Source organism: Pholis gunnellus, assembly GCF_910591455.1.
Source record: "Pholis gunnellus genome assembly, chromosome: 23".
In the NCBI taxonomy this organism is placed as follows: Eukaryota; Metazoa; Chordata; class Actinopteri; order Perciformes; family Pholidae; genus Pholis; species Pholis gunnellus.
The window spans coordinates 13,473,207-13,490,024 of NC_136550.1; the positions used below are offsets into that span (position 1 = coordinate 13,473,207).

The 16,818-nt window shown below is 44.4% G+C and overlaps 1 protein-coding gene across 1 annotated transcript; it reads left to right on the forward strand.

The window, feature by feature from the left end:
* The first annotated feature begins 8,665 nt into the window (after positions 1–8,665).
* sox19b (SRY-box transcription factor 19b) lies at positions 8,666–13,018 on the forward strand. Its single transcript, XM_079185049.1, has 2 exons — positions 8,666–9,628; positions 12,013–13,018. Exons 1-2 carry the CDS (start codon positions 8,970–8,972, stop codon positions 12,272–12,274), a joined length of 921 nt encoding a protein of 306 aa, XP_079041175.1. The 5' UTR covers positions 8,666–8,969; the 3' UTR covers positions 12,275–13,018.
* The last annotated feature ends 3,800 nt before the right edge of the window (positions 13,019–16,818 follow it).

Below are 16,818 nucleotides of genomic sequence, written 5' to 3' on the forward strand. Positions count from 1 at the left end.
GTGGCCCTTCTTCCAAAGGCACTTTGGCGAAGATACACCCGTACCCATCCCCCAACTGCCCAACACACACACACACACACACACACACACACACTGCTGTTACCCACTCCACCCCCTGTTGGGTGCTGGATTGTGGGGTTGAGAGATGGTGGGGTGGGTGGGTGGTGTGGGGGGTGGATTATGCGAGTGTGAGGCTCGTAAAGGGCCTGCCATGGTCTTTCTGTTGTGTGACGGATGGCTGGGAGGCTGAACAGGCCTGTTTTGCATGAGAAGAGAAGCCAGCAGAGGGGAGAATAGAGGTCTATTCAATGAGGCCTGTCACCCAAAACCACCCTCCTGCACTGAACCCTCACACCCCACCCCTTCATCATCCATCCCTTCATCCTTTCGAGCCTCCTCCTCCTCCCTTGTTCTCCCTCGCCATCTTGGTCCCCCTTTCTTCCTTCATTTTGTGGCTTTCACTTGCCCGTCCTCACTGCTTCTTTCTCACCCTATAATCTACACCCCACCCCCACTCCGCTGCCCTCCTTACTTCTTGATTTCATCCCACTTAATTTCTGTTCATTCAGATGTTCCCTCCTTTCCATCAAGCTGTTTTTTTACCTCGGTGAGTTCCATAACATTTGAATCCTCTCATTACTTTGTGGGCATTGTGAAAGAGAGGCCATAATGGAAATGTCATGGTCAACGCTCTTTAACACTAAAAGAAGTCATGTGACTTGATGCTCTGACATGCTTAGTGAGTCCACATTTGAGTCAGCAGGAGATATTATGGCATAATTAGGTTAAAGCTGCATTCAATGATTTTTAGCCACTAGGGAGCAGAAAAACACAGAAATAGACAGATATAAAGCTGATATGGCTAACATATTAAATGTCTTCATGTACATCCAGCACACACAGAGCAATGTTAGCAATCATTCCGATTAATGTCCACCTGATGAATGCAAGTCCAATAAACACTCACCTTTTGCGCTCTGGTTTGGTTTCCACCGACTCCTGAGAAAAATATCTGTCTCTTTGGCTGCTGAATGTCTTGTTTGTTGCTGGGTAAACATCAGACTAAAGCCCCTCTCACATATGTACTGCAACCTCATTATTGTATCTCGACATTTTCCTGAGGAGCTGTATGTGAGAACGCAAATGTCAAAATAATTCCGACCGGACGTTAAAGAGACTTTACCCTGCCAGCTCCCTCGTACAATGTCTGTGTAATGCCCCATGAACAAGTAGGCGCGTTGATGGCGTTTCTATCATGCGACCGACGCAAAAACGGAAGACAGGAACACCAACAACCAACGGTGAAAAAGAAAGGTTATTTACACGAAGTCGCCAATGAAAATGGCGAACTGGACAATTGCTTCCGAAATTGTCTGACAAAATCAAAAACAGCAAGAGACTCAATTGTGAACAAATTACAAATCAGCTATGTGGCCCTAGAGTTTTTGTGTCATGTCCATAGACTGTGTATAAGAAGTGGACGTAGTCTTCGTGACGTCACCCATTGGTTTGTGGACCATTGTTTGGAAGCTTCAAGTTTGACCGTCACCATCTTGGAATACAGCTGTCGCCATTTTTGCTAGTTCGCAACCAATGAGCGGAAGTTAACATATTTGGAATGCGAAGGAGTGACGTAGAGACGGCGTATACGGCTCTGGTAGTGGTAGCGACCTGTCAATCACAGTAAGCCTGTCCTAAATCATACCCTATTTTATGTTTATTTGACTCTAAATGGACCATAATTTACGAAATGAACATCATGCTGTATTGAAGAAGACTTGAAACTAGAGATTGAGACCATAAACTCATGTTTACTGAGGTAAATACATCACATGAAAAGTAGTGTAATTTTCTCATAGACTTCTATACAACCAGACTGTAATTTGCTACAGAAGGAGTCGCCCCCTGCTGGTCCGTAGAGAGAATGCATGAATGCATAGAGACACTTCTGCATTGGCTTCACTTGGCAGAACCGGAGGTTCCCGTCTGGTCATGTCCCGCCTCCTGATTCTCTATCCAGGCGCCACCCCTTGCCTGAACCAAACAGAGTATTTCCAGTATATAACGGATCTGACATAGACAAGCTCCGGTTGGGTGCTACATGCGTGAAATTGCAACTCCTGATAATATCCAGACCCGATTCTCTGGAAAACGTTCGGAGTTTGTAAGAGAATATAGCTCAAATGTCCGGTGAAATGTGTTCAATGTTATCGATGCAACACCGGGCTCCATCTGAACACTTAACCATTGACACACTGGAACTTTACCAGGAAAGCGAACTGATTGAGGTAAACCGTGATCAATTTTAAAAAGCTTCATGGCCAACACCAAAGCCTCTTTGTCAGTAGTTGAATATGCTGGTTGTCGTTTGGATGACTTTGTGGAATAGTATGTCACTGGTCTTTCACAGCCGTCCTCACCGAGCTGAAGGAGGACGGCTCCAATCCCTACATCACACACATCAACAGCAAGAGAAAATGGCGAGCTTAAGTCTGGAACCTTCAGTCCTGGGGTATTGGACAATATCCTTGATCTAATGTACGGCCTCCTGGCACTCTTTAGTTCTCAAAAGTTTCTCAGGTTTCTGGAACATCACCACATGCGCCCGGCCCCCCAGCACTGCTTTCCTCAAATCATAATCTAAACACACACATCCGTTATCTTGGTGTCATCTTTGATCACACCCTCTCTTTCGAAACGCCACGTCAACCGTTTTACAAAAACATCCTTCTTCCACCTAAAAAATACATTGCCTGTCTACGCCCCTCCGTCTCCACAGCCGCTGAAGCCCTCATTCCCGCATGCATCATCTCTTGACTGGACTACTGCACCAGCATCCTGTATGGCACATCCACCAAAATCATCAACAAACTACGATACATCCAAAACTCAGCTGCCAGTCTACTCTCCCACTCCCGCACCAGAGATCAAATCACCCCAGTCCTTCAAAACCTCCACTGGCTCCCCATACCGCAAAGAATCCGGTTAAATTCTTCATCACATATAAAGCCCTCCAAAGCCCAGCCCATACCTTTCTGACCTCCTGCACCGACACACTACCAACCGCAACCTCAGATCCGCCGACGCCGACGCCAACCTCCGTACCCCCCCATCTCTGTCCAAGCATCGGACCTGGGGGGACAGGGCCTTCTCCATTGCTGCCCCCTCCCTCTGGAACTCTCTCCCCCAGCACCTCAGACATTCTCCGTCACTCGCCACTTTCAAAACTCTCCTATTTAAATCTGCTTTTAACCCGTGATGCTAGTTAATGCTTGCTTAAGGTCCTTCTCCTGATATAAATCCCTACGGTGTCATCAATACAATATATGTTGAGTACACTTATGACACTTATGGCAAGGATTCAGTTGTAGTGATATATCGCTGACATTTTTGTCTGTATAATATCATAGAGACTGTCAGACGGTCCAGAGTCTCTCCAGATAACAGGGAACACATTTTGTGAGCCACTTTTCTGTCACAGGTGAGATTGTAGTGATTAAAGCTGAACAGAGGCGGAACATTCCCACCCACATCAGGATCGACACACCCACCTCGGCGGTGTGTGCCACGAAAATAATTACAGTTTACCGCCATATGACTGGAGGCCAAGGAGTCCCCTGTGACCAAAGACTAAATTAAATGGTATGAGAAAAATGAATGAATTACATCACTTGCATCAATTTATAACTGTACATTTGACTGATTAGTGGGTTTTCAATGGAAAACCTGACGAATAAAAGACCAGGTGGTGAACAGCATGGACATTTCTCTGAGGGGGGGGGGGAGGACGGAGAGGGAGAGGACTGAAAACTGCTGCTGTCTTCACTTTACTTCACCTCCATCAACTTTGACAAGCAGCAAAAGAACATTTTTTTTAAAAAGGAGAGAGCACAGCTCTGCGATGATGGACAGAAAGGTGGAAACCGACTGCCGTGTTGTGTCTGACGTGACACACAGTGTAAAGTAAGAGCGTGCGACGGGACGGAGGGGGCTGAGAAAACTCCTCTGCCATTCCATTCCATCTGAAGCCGCAGAGGTTGACAGACAGATGAAGAAAAGCCGAGCGCGTGAGTGTGTTGGTGAGTTGTTTTTGAAAGTAGGAAAGCCAGGGGGAGCGAGGAGGCGGAGGAGGGCAAGGTTTGGAAGGGATTCCACACAAGGTTGTCATGGAGATGGAAACGGGAGACTGGAGCCTCACAATTCCCAATTAGTCACAAACACATGGTCACAAACACACACACACACACCTGCAGATAGCGCGCGCACACACACACCTGCATAATGCACTTTCCAACTGACTTCGTAAACTCACTCTTACACACACTTGGTAAGATGTCACACACACAAACACACACAAATTCATGCCCAGTGCTGGGAAATCTCACCTGCCTCACCTGTTTGTGACACAGTGATTGTTATCTGTGCTCTGTCTATAGTCACGGCTGTAGCACTACTAAGAAAACTATATACCTTAGTTTTCATTCAATAAGCTTGATTTAAAGTTTAAAGTTAACAGGTTTTACGGTAGCTATGGAGCTGACGCCTGTAACCGCCATGAGACTTGTTGCATATCACATGAGTACCACAAGAACTGTGATTGGCTGCTTGTTTTTCAGCCAAATGTGTCCGATGCAGGTGGAGATGGCTGATTGTGAAGGAAATGATGAAGGCTATTACGCTGCGACCCACAATGCAACAAGAATGCTGAGTGTTCGGTTAATGCAGCCTCTCGCCTCGAGCAGAGATGAGCAGCGGGCAGCAAGATCATCTCTATCTCTACGACTCCAGATTTGTTAAAACTTGACTTCAGTCCCAACCAACTCTGGCTCAAGTGACATCACTTGAGGACATTTATCAGGCACATCTCCCTCTGGAGACACCAAAGACTTTATACAACTTGTTTTCCTGTAGTAGTACTCCCAAGGCAATGAGTGGAGTTCCCCTTTAAAGGGGTAGTTTGGTCATTTGGATTTACCAAAGTCACAAAAAAATAAATAAATAAATAAAACACTCAACGCAGCGGTAGACCAGCGACTCCTGTGCTTTTTGGAGTAAAGTCACTGTTTTTGTGAAAGGAGTCTTGTGACTTTTAGGAGAGCACAGATAACGGCTTTAGTTTCTGTATGTTTTGCACAGCAGTACATTGTTTTGCGACAGCCATCTATTGTAGGAAATACGCTGACTATGGATATGTACCGTGTATAAAACAACTTTAAAAAATCTAAAATATCCCTTTAAGAAAGTTGAAGAAAGACTCATTCTTCTGCTTTTCATCACAGTGAATGAATGAACACGAGTCTCCTGTTCAGTAATTAGAGAAGGCGAAACTGAAGGTTTACTGCATGTGATTCCACTTATTTAAGTATGTGCATAGTCCACCCTCCCTCTGTAGGCTCTATAAAGTGAAGTGAAGAAGTTACTGTGGGGAAACAATCAAAGCGGGACATGACCTGATCACATACAATAATATGCATCTAATGTTGGGGCGTTATCAATGGCTGAAAGCTGAACTATCAATCAAAACCTATCCCGTGGGTCTCTATGACTGGACTCCCATTAACCCCTTGTGACAAGCATAAATCAATCCTGAGGCGGAGCGAAGGACATGATGAAAAGAGTATTCACAACCAAGTTCTCACTCACAACTTACTGATGCTTGGTCAGTGGCAATGTTGACCTGGTTTCACCCAGGACACAAACAGTGCCCTACTGGGTGAGAGTCCTGTGTTTGTTTGACCCATCAAACCTCCACTCCCGCCCTACGTTGACTTTTTTGCTCATTATATTACGTCAGTTGCTCTGATCGTCTAATAATGACATTGGAGTTAGTTGAAAGCCTGGTGTGTCTCATACAGGAACTAAAGGGTGCCTCGGTGCATCGGTATCAGACCCCGAGGGCCACTGACTAAGTTTCTGTATTTTGAAATAACAGGTGGACACACGCACTAATAATGATAAAGCAGGTACAACATGATCGCCACAAGAGAACATTGGTATTGGACGTTTCAGCAAAACCCTGGATTATGTTCAATGACAATGAATGTTTGAAATCTTGCTGTCTACAAATAAACCATTCAGGACCCATGAAAATCGGAACAGTATGGTTATGGTCTGGTAACGTACAGATCTTGGTTATGGAGTCTCAGATAAGTCAATGCCCAGTAGGGATGGAGTTGTATAGCATTTAACGAATCCGAATCTAGTTCCGAATCTGCGTCTTGAATCAGCATCCCTTTGAATCCTCCACCGAATCGTTTTAGATAGTTTGGTGACCCGATGTCCACCGTGGGGACGTTTTTTTTTTTTGTTGTAAACCCATATTACAAAGAAGACATCAAATGTATCTACTGTGATTATTTCAACAGCTGAATAGTTACGTCGATGTCAGTAGTGTACTGAGAGCTCTTGAGTTCCACCATCCCACCTACTGCTGACTGTGGCTTCACTCACCAGTGGAAAAAACACAGAGCCCAGCACGGCCGCCAGGAACCACCAACACATCCCAAGTTCAGACACTTCTGGGCCGATTATTTGCAAAAACACCAGTAATCAACGTCCTGTGTTTCAGCTTCTATATGTGATCATAACAAGGCAAACAACTACTAATATTTGAGTGTAGATTCAAGGAGATTTCCATAATTCAGTCCTTAATGACACTGCTTACTATGCTGTATGACTTCACGTGCCGGGCTAGACGAATGGATTCATCTGCCACATCACTGAAGCCAACTTTGGATGAAGTGGAGCAGTCTCGGACACAGCACGGCCCTTGTAGTCTCGGGGAGCGCCGCCGTTAACAAAGACTCTGGAGGACAGCAAAAGAAGAGGTCTATTTTTGCCAGACCAACAAAGATCTTCCTCATTCTCCCGCAGCTCCAAAGTAATTCTGTGTGCCATTGTGGCCGAATCAATACCCGTGTATGGGGACATGTCTTCAGCACAATCCCCTGAAAGGAGGGCCAGGCTTCTCAAAAGCTGGGCTTTAAAGAAGACACAAGGAGCATTTCATTAGCGGTTAGCTGGACCTATAATAATGTTGTTGTCTTTGATTGAGTCGGACTAGTTTAGCGGCGAAGGAATATGTTCGGAAAAGTGGCAGTTTCATGAAGGAAAAGGTGACGCCTACACAATACTACATGTAACACTTTTATTGACTACATTACGATTCTACTTGGATCTTCGACAGGTCAAAATGTTAGAGACAAGGAAGCTACACCCGTATTCATACATTATGCACACCAGTCGGCAAACGAGCTCGTCAGGTGTGATTAGATTTTAAAAAGTGTGATATGTGCATATCTTTCTCAACTTGAAGAAGTTGCAATTGTGATGTATTTTCATAATCATGGAGTCAATAAAGATATGCCCAATATAATACAAAATACAAAGTTATGAGTGAACAGAAGGTACACAATCACCATTATGAACTCAAGATTTAGGCCTACAGATTAAAGTATTAATTTGGTCGTGACCTTTTGGATTACCTCACAGGCAGAGTGGGCAACTGCCCCAGGACCCAGACCCTTAAAGGGGCCTCATTATCTGCAGATATCTGGTGTAGAGGGACTCTGTGTCTGTCTAGTTTTAAAACTGTTAATTAAACGTAATGTTTCTGGGCCTCTGGGCAAAAATATAACGAAGCTGCCAGGTGTTGTTCTATAGTTCCCACTGTACCTGACTAGTACTCAAACACATTGTATACATACTGTTGAATGGGAGGAAGTGAAGGTCAACAAGGGCCTGAAAAGGGGGTTAATCTGGTCCCAAAATAAAGACATCTGTACGTATTCGTGGTGGTCTACATTACATTAGACACAGGATATTATTTTTTTCTGAAAGTAGCACTTTTGTTATTCTCCAATATAGGCATGTGATTGCTGTTTCTCTGGAAAAGCAAACTAAAAACTATTATTTCATCAAGCTCACTTTCTATGTAGATTTGCAATAAAGAAAAAGCCCCTTTGAATTGATGTGTGGTTCATTCTTTTTTTTTAAACAATTTTATTAATGTAGCTTTTATGTAAATTGTAATGTGATTTTATCAATATAAGAAGTCATATTTAATGTTATTTTACTTACTTATATATGTAGTTGTTTAACTCGTATTTATTTAACTAGTATTTATATAACTTGTGTGTTGTATGTCTCATGCAGTACATAAACACACTAGACTTAAAAAAGACAGATACAGGCAGTTTGAACTGGTTTTTTGTTTTAGAGAAGTAGCCTCCGTGTGTGTGTGTGTGTGTTTGTGTGTGTGTGTGTGTTTGTGTGTGTGTGTGTGTGTGTGTGTGTGCGTGTGTCTGTGCGCATGTGTAGTGTTTAGACCCAATCGAAGCAGTGATTTGTACTCTCTTTTCGCAGAGAACTTTAATGAAACCTTTTTATTCAAACGTGAACAATCTGATCAGCTAACTGATAACAGGCTAATTGAATATTAAGATACTTGTCTCCGCGGAATGCCTCCCCTCACCCCGCCGCCGTCATCAACAAGTGTCTCGCGCACCCGCGGAGCCCTTTCATTTGCAAATTGCATGCACGCACGCACGCGGAAGCTCCTCGCCTTCTCATTGGTCCGCACCCGACCGACTGCACGAGAACAGGGCAACTTTTGCAGTGAACGGGCAGATGAGTTCAGTGTGTGAGTTGGCCGACTGACAACAAGTGGTTTTCCGCCGAGAAGTATTTCACAGCACTGAGGAGAGGCAGCAGCGAACTTTGTGAAAGTATCAAAGTAATGACCGACACAAGCAGACTTTTCATTTAACAGAAAAAAAGAACTGCTCGTCCGTTGCGGTTGTTTGGTGTCCCCGGTTCGTCGTGAGTAATTAGTTGATTTGCATCACCCGGTCAAATCTGTAGGGAAACCTCGCAACAAGTCGCCAGGTGGACGGCGACAAAGAGGCTGCTGTGCGACTGCGTTTCAACTCTTCAGTAAGTCGTGTCAACTTTGCTACATCTGTCCCAACATGTACAGCATGATGGAACACGAGCTGAAGCCGACCGGCCAGCCCCAGTCTCACCAGACCTCCCAGGGAATGTCACCGGTCACCGGCAACATGACCGGGGGCATGGGCGGCAATGGCAACTCTCACCCGGGCTCCAAAACGGCATGCGCCCCCGGAGTCGACCCCATGGATAAAGTCAAGCGGCCCATGAACGCCTTTATGGTCTGGTCTAGGGGACAGAGGCGCAAGATGGCTCAAGAAAACCCCAAAATGCACAACTCCGAGATCAGCAAGCGGCTGGGAGCCGAGTGGAAGCTGCTGACCGACGCCGAGAAGCGGCCTTTCATCGACGAGGCCAAGCGGCTGCGGGCGGTCCACATGAAGGACTACCCCGACTACAAGTACAAGCCACGCCGCAAGACCAAGCCCATGCTCAAGAAGGACACTCAGGTGGGCAAGTACCCGCTGTCGGCAGGTAGCCTGCTGGCGGCGGCGCAAGGCCAAGGTGGCAGTCCGAGGATGGACAGCTACGGCTGGGGCCCCACCGGGGGGTACGCCGGCATGCAGAGCGAGGCGCTCGGCTACACGCAGCAGCTCCACCGGTACGACCTGTCAGCTCTCCAGTACCCGCCATCCATGTCGGCGGCGCAGACTTACATGAACGGAGCCAACTCCTACAGGTGAGTTGTGTCCGCTGTAGCTCTGCACACTTGCAACATGTGTTTTAGTCACGTCACGTGCTGGAGAAAGGGCAGTGAAAATAATCAAAACTTCAAATTGTGATTTTTATATATTATCTTTAATACTTTAATAAGTCAGTATTTTAAATTGAACTAAGCGCTGTAGAAAATGAGATTCAAGGTCTCCAACATGCGCAGTAGGCCGGATCCACCTGCGTAAGACACAATATGGCGTTTGTTTGTTTTTGAATAAAAGTTTTATTAAAATGTACTATTTCTTGAGGCACTAAACACTGCCAAAACACAGTATATAGCATGGGACCTGATGATGGCCTCCATCAAAAACAAAAACAGTTGGATGAAATGGGGGAGCAGTTTTAAATGCCAATCAGTGGAGGAGAGATCTTCAGTCTAGTGGGCGAGCATGCGCAGTGAACTAAGGCGTTTAAATAATGCATTTCTATTTAACTCTTCAATTCAATTGAGCTTTCAGCCTTATTATTATTTGTGACAAACTTAAACGTGTCCCTACACACCTGTTCCATACACATGAGTTTGTGACTTTAAATTAAACTTAGAACAAACAAGTAAAACATGCACTTGTGTTTTGATAAATCACCTTAATTGTTTAGTTTGAATGAATGTTAAATACTGTACAAAATAAGAAAATAAATATAATGACATGGTGTGAAAATACAGCTCCAACCTACAGAGTGCACTTTAAAAATGTGCGACTTTAATCAGGTGGAAGTGTTGGGATAAAGTGCATTCAGGCCCATTGAGTCACTGAGGAGCGCTGGCTGCGATGGAACAACAGGCTTCAGTCTGCTGCCTACTTGTTATGCGTGTGACGCTCTGCTCTGGGCTGGGTCCTGCCTGGAATGTTGATCAGGGTGACTTGATGGTAGGAAGGGCTGCTCTGTGTGTGGTCCTCTACCCACAATCCCCTATTCCTGCTCCACCATTGTCCCAGTTACACTTCTGGGTCTCTGCCTCCTGCCTTACGGGTCCAACCCCCCCCCCCCCCCCCAAAAAAGTACAAAGCCTGAACACTTTAGATGGATGATGTGGGAATCTATTCCAGTATCTGATTATTTTATTTTTTTTGAATGATGATTTAACTGCAGACATCTTGGTTCTCCAGCAGGTGAATCCTTTTTAAAGCTTCCTTTAAAGATGATTCGCTTATCGGCTACTCGCCTGTCAGAGACTTTGAGTCATGTTGGAAGCCAAAACTTGTTGATGCCCGTCCTCCTGTCCTGAATCACAGCAATGGACAATGTTTTTCAAAAGGTTTCTTATAGTAAGAACAAGATTGGTCTTAAAGACCACTTGTCAACAGATGCTCAGAAATTGTAGCAAATATATATATATATATATATATATATATATATATATATATATATATATATATATATATATATATATATACTTGGTAAATTCAAATAGTATTAAAAAATCTCTGAATTTCTGTTATGCAGTATAAAACTAGAACCAATTAGCTTTATTAGATGGCGCAGAGACAATTGGAATTAAGTAGGAAGTTGTCTGTTGGCAGGTGTCTCTACAACAACACCCCTCAGTCATTGGGAACGATCAAGTCCTGTTCTCCCACTGTGTCTCCTGTTACCCAGACTCTGTTTGCTCCATGAGGGACTTTTAGAATTGTTCATCCATCCCTGTCTTCTCCTGTTCAGAGTTATAGTGGTAGAGAAGCAGCTCTAATGTCCTGTTATCCATATTGGTTCATCTTCACCGTCGTATCAAAACTTTCAGTCGGCAACTGACACCTGATGAAGCCGTGTCAAAAGCCCAATGATGTGACAGCGATCAAGAGCCATCAGCACCTAAAGATGTGTTTACTTCTCTTATTGGTGAAAAGCAGAGATCGTTTGTATTGTGTCGCGCATAAAGTAGCACAAAATGGTAAACGAATGATTTCAAATGTAACTTTCCTCAACCTGTGAAAAGCGTTTTGCTTCAGTTGGTGCGAGATGAATGTTGGGACATCAGATAGACGACAGAAGATGCAAGTCACAGTGTTTCAGTCAGATGTTTAAGTGCTGCTGATTGTCATCAGCAGGATCTAAATACTTGCTCTATATTAAAGTGTTTTTGTGGGAAGACAGAAGATTCAGAATTAAGTTGCTAAAAGTGGGTAAAGAATACTTGAAATGAGTTTTGATTTGTTACACAGTAATCATGTTTTTATCATCTGTTTATGCGGCACCGTGCACCCAGAGACGGTGTGCAGTTGACTTTTTTTTTTTTTTAATCTCTTTGGCGTCACAGCGTCCTACAGATCCATTGACTGGATGTGTGACTAAATAGGAACGGTGACTGCATCTTATTAACCATTATTGTAACATCCTGTCCCCCTACAGCCCCATGTCGTACAGCAGCAGTCCCCAGCAGCCGAGCCCCGTCACCATGTCCATGGTGAAGGCAGAACCGGTGTCCCACTCACCTCCGACGGGGACGCCCAACCACCACCGGGGCCCTCTGCAGGGAGACCTCAGGGACATGATCAGCATGTACATCCCCGGACCAGGGGGGGATGCCGGCGACCCCTCAGCAGCACAGAGGGGCTACACCAGCGTCCAGCAGCACTACCTCTCCGGAACCGTCCCACTCACACACATCTAGGACTTGAAGTGGGAGTCACGGGGGTGGTGGTGGGAGGACCAGAAATGCTCACGGTGCACAGCTGCCTGTACAGGAGATGGGAGCCGGGTGTGGGGGACTTTATAGACGGGCAAAGAGACTCAAAGAGACGTGAAGGAACAAACACAGTTCCCAGACACAACTCCATTTTGATTCATTGAAAAGCTGTTTTTCTACCTCTTTGGTGCCACACGAGTTACGATAAATGCCACACACACCCACCACACGTACAGAGCGGAGACTCCTCCCTGCCCCACCAGCCTCCAGCAGACTTCTCTCCACGAAGGACTGCAGTGAAGACCGAGCCCACGTCTGTTTATTGTGTACATATGAGGAAATGTTCTGTCTCTTTCTGTCTTCTTGTCTTCTTTTTTTACATTTTAGAAACTTATCCAGAAGAAGTCAAAAGACTCCTTTTTTTAAAAATACCACTTTAAAACACTTATGACAGTGGCACTCATGACGGCTCCGCCATACCCAGTCGGTGCCGGGGCACTGGGCCTGGGCCGGGTAGCTGGTTTATTTGCCTGCTGTCCACAGCACAGGGACTAAAGCGACCTGGCAGCCCGGTCGGTGGATCACAATCGCTCAGCTGGTGACGGACAAATCACCCGAGCTGAATCGCTCTGGTTGTTGTTGGTTGTTGCTGCCCTGATGCGTGAGCGGAGCTAGAGAGCAGCCGGGTGCCGGTGGGGATAAAGGGAAGGAAATGCACAACTTGAATGAAAGAGCTTTTTTTTGGGAGGGGGGGAGGGGGTTTAAATTAACTCTTTGTACCTTGGCTTTGGTTTTAGTACTCTTGTATTTTTCTATTTTATTTTGAACTGATGAGATCTTGTTGGATGACACGGAAACCACCTGTTGGGACAATCAGCACTGCATCCACAGGAATAAACGGAACACACTGGCCTCTGCGATGCGTGGTGTCGCTTTAGAACGTAGAACCGGGCTGGTTCTAAACATTTCAGTCAGGCCTAGTGTTCCCAGTCTCTCCGCGTCACTGGATTTATTGTCTGGGAAAGAGGTGACACTGTTTTTTGCTGCCTTTTATGAGTTTTATTTGCTATAATTAGTTTTTAGATTTGATCTTTTTGACGTTATTGTTCAGAGGCGGCGTTGTGGCAGCATCCTGAGTCGCTCTGTGTATTCATTGTCACTTTGCTCTAGGCAAGAGTTGTATTGATTTATAGGCTTTTCAGTAAGTGAATGAAATTTGATATGAAATGCTACAGTTCAGTGGTTTTATTCCAAAATAGCAGATTAAGATTTACACGTTCTGTCTTCCACCAAGTAAACTGGATTGAGACGAGGCCTACCAGGCATGTGTGTTTTAACTACCAGTGAAGAGAATGTATCCGAGTGAGTTTCAGATTAAATCTCCAGCAAACGTTTTTCAGATGTTTACCTGATGGTAATTCTATCAATGTCTAGAAATAAGTGCTTTTAATCCTGGTTCTCTCAAACCGACAGTCCTGTTATTTCTCTATTTTCCTGTCTAGCCTGCTGTCTGGTTACTAGTGCTGCTATGGACCTAAAGGGAACTTTTACTTTCAGCCTCCAGAAAAACACTGTGAATATTGAATGTGGTAGATTATTCCAACTGTTTAACTTTGAAGCATTCCATTACTAACTCGACATGCACTGGAAACAGATGCCTTACTTATCTTTTTGAAAAAGGGAGAGCGGTTTTATTAAAGTAATGCCTGAATGTTTACATTGTTACCCGAGTGTTTTAACTTTTGTACTGACTTGTATCTCTATTTTTTAGAATGAATTCTCTTGTATGTAAATGCTGCCATATACTAGAGTTACTGTATGTAGCATTCATGTAAATAATGTAAACATTTTTAGGCTCTTATACTAAGAGTCTTGACTCCTTTTTGATTATAAAAAATCTGTTATGGCATTCATGACAATATTAATAAAAAGTACAAATCCTTTTTTTCATTAATGATGTCTCGTTAACTGTGTATTTTACATAATGAAAAGCCTTTTTATCTCATGACCAATGCATTCAGTGACCACTTTATTAGGGACACTTGAACAAATGAATGCAGTCTTTTAAAAAAAAAAAAACACTCAAGGTCCACTTACCAGCACTTTCTGGAGCTTTCTACCGTATCACATGTTTTTCATCAGCTGATGGGAGTAATAAACTGAACCTTATTTGTAGGCTAAGTTGATTCAGCAGTTTACTTGTGTTGTACTGGTCATAATACCAGCGTATGCATTATATAGAGTGGTGGTTTGTCCATTCATTTACATGAGGTGCAATATTGGAGTACTCCCTCAATATGCAGTCCTCCACCTCTAACGACCTCTATTCTGAACAGTTGGCAGTGTCAACAAAAACTCCACAAAATAAAAATCTATAAAGGCATAACTTGCTGAGCTGCTTTGTTGGATTGCATTACATGTTACAGGCGTCCCTAATAAAGTGGCCACTGAGAATAAGTGTTTATAGTAATCTATATACTGCTTTAGAGCAACAAACAAGTTTTATCCTCTTAAAAGCATGTCGTCAATGTTTTATACAACCACTACATGTTTCACATCTTTACATGCATTTGTCTTCTAGCATAACACATGATAGAAAACTCTGACCACTTAGACATACTACAAATGTTTAAATCATCACAGTGAACGTCACATCTGCAATAGTTTTTGTCAAAATGGGATTATTGGTGCGGGTGGATTTAAAAAGAATGATGCAGAATTAAGTGTGTTCACTGTGTTTAAGACACTTTTCATTCCTCTCAGAAATGAATGGAAATCAATGGCAACCTGCAACAGTAGAAAAACTGCATTTCAAATATTTAAACAAATCTTTAATTTCTAAAACACATCAGGGTGATTATGAAACTGGTCCGCAATGTTCCTGCGTGCGTTCACATTTCTCAGTACTATTGTATCGGCCAATCATGAACGTGTATTGTCTGACGTGATCGCTCATAGTTATTGTGTCATCGTGCTTATTATTTCATCTCTCCTTTCTCACAAACCCCGTCTGCACCGGTGGAACCGGTTATCTGCGCCGTCGTTTCTCAGCTGTTGCTTCAAACATGACCTCATCCACCCGAATCATTAGGAGCAAATAAGAATGGCATACCAGCAATCAAAAGCGACCTCTCCCCACTTCTCACAGCGTCCTCACAGGCGGAGCCGTCAGCTCCGAGTGGAAACCTCGGGACAAAAGTGAACATTAGCGGGAGAACATGGGTGTCTTGCCGGGGTGGGAAGATGTGATGGGTGAGGGTGAATGGGGGAGGGGGGGCAGTCTATAGTGCCTTGGATGATTTAAAGCTCGATTATTTACTTTCTTATCTTTACCCTCTTTTAAAATTCACTTTCCCCGTTCCCCTCCTCCTCCCCTTTCACCCCCCTCCTCCCCCCACGTCTCTCCACAGAGAAAGCGGGTGGATGGCCCGTTCGTAATTGGCCGTGTCGGAGGCGCATTGTCCGAGGCTTTTCAGGCCGCAGGTGCATATAGTAAAGCCGGAGTCTCCGCTCCTCCCCCGGGCGTCTTTGTTCCCTCTCCCTGCTTCCCCCCACTCCCCCGCCGGGCAGAAAATTAGGGCTGCTTTTTGGGGCTTCGTCCTCTGGCTTAACCCTTTCACCGACCGCCGCCTTTCTCATGGAAATGGGAGAGAACCCCGCACCGGCTAATCGGTCACTGAGGGGAGGGGAGAGGAGGGGGGAGGAGGGGGAGAAGAGACGAGGGCAGCAGGATCAACCGGAGGAGGAGGAGAGCGGAGAACAGATGTAAGGGGGGGGGGGGGGGGGGGTAGCTTGTATCATGTAGCTTCTCAAACTATAAGTGAAAGTGGTTTCACAGGTGATGGGGATATGATACATTTTAGCTCATGTACAGTTAATTATGAAACTTCATGGACTGCTTTAGACTTTTATTTTACTAAATAAAAGTCCAACAAAAACTAAAGTCCAAAAAGGAATAGTATAATAGTATAAATAAAAGTTCAACTTTCATTTTACTAAAAGTCCAACTTTTATTTATACTATTCCTTCCTGGTCCCCCAGAACCCCATCTGGAACTCCCTGAGTCTCTCAAGGATCCCTTGACCCTCATTAAGAACCTTTGGAACTACCTCAAGGGCTCAAGGGACCAAATAGACATAAAGCAGGGTTCTTTATGTCTACATGCCTAGTTAAATAAAAGTAGGATGAAATAGATGAATTAATAAAACTTCAAAAAAATACATTGTTTTGAACTGGGAAATATCGATGTAATCCAGCTCTTTTTAAAAAAGTCAGTGAAAAGCTGAGCGAAGCCTCCATTGTGCACGCTTCATTTGATTCTGCTGCTGTGAAGCATTCTAGTATTTGAGATACGTGGATAGAAATTCTTCAACAAGTGAAAGTTCGAAGAGCACCTTATAACCTCTTCTTGGCGGCCGGCGTATTTACAGGTTGAATTTGGCACAGTACCAAAGCAACGTTTCTTGCCCCGTAACCAGCGGAAGTTGGAGCATATATGTGGGTTGTTTTGGCTGCAGTCCATGGAGGGG

Coding starts and splice junctions, on each gene's coding strand:
- sox19b (XM_079185049.1), top strand. CDS start 8,970: ATGTACAGCATGATGGAACACGAGCTGAAGCCGACCGGCCAGCCCCAG. Junction 9,629..12,012: donor AACGGAGCCAACTCCTACAG/GTGAGTTGTGTC, acceptor GTCCCCCTACAG/CCCCATGTCGTACAGCAGCA.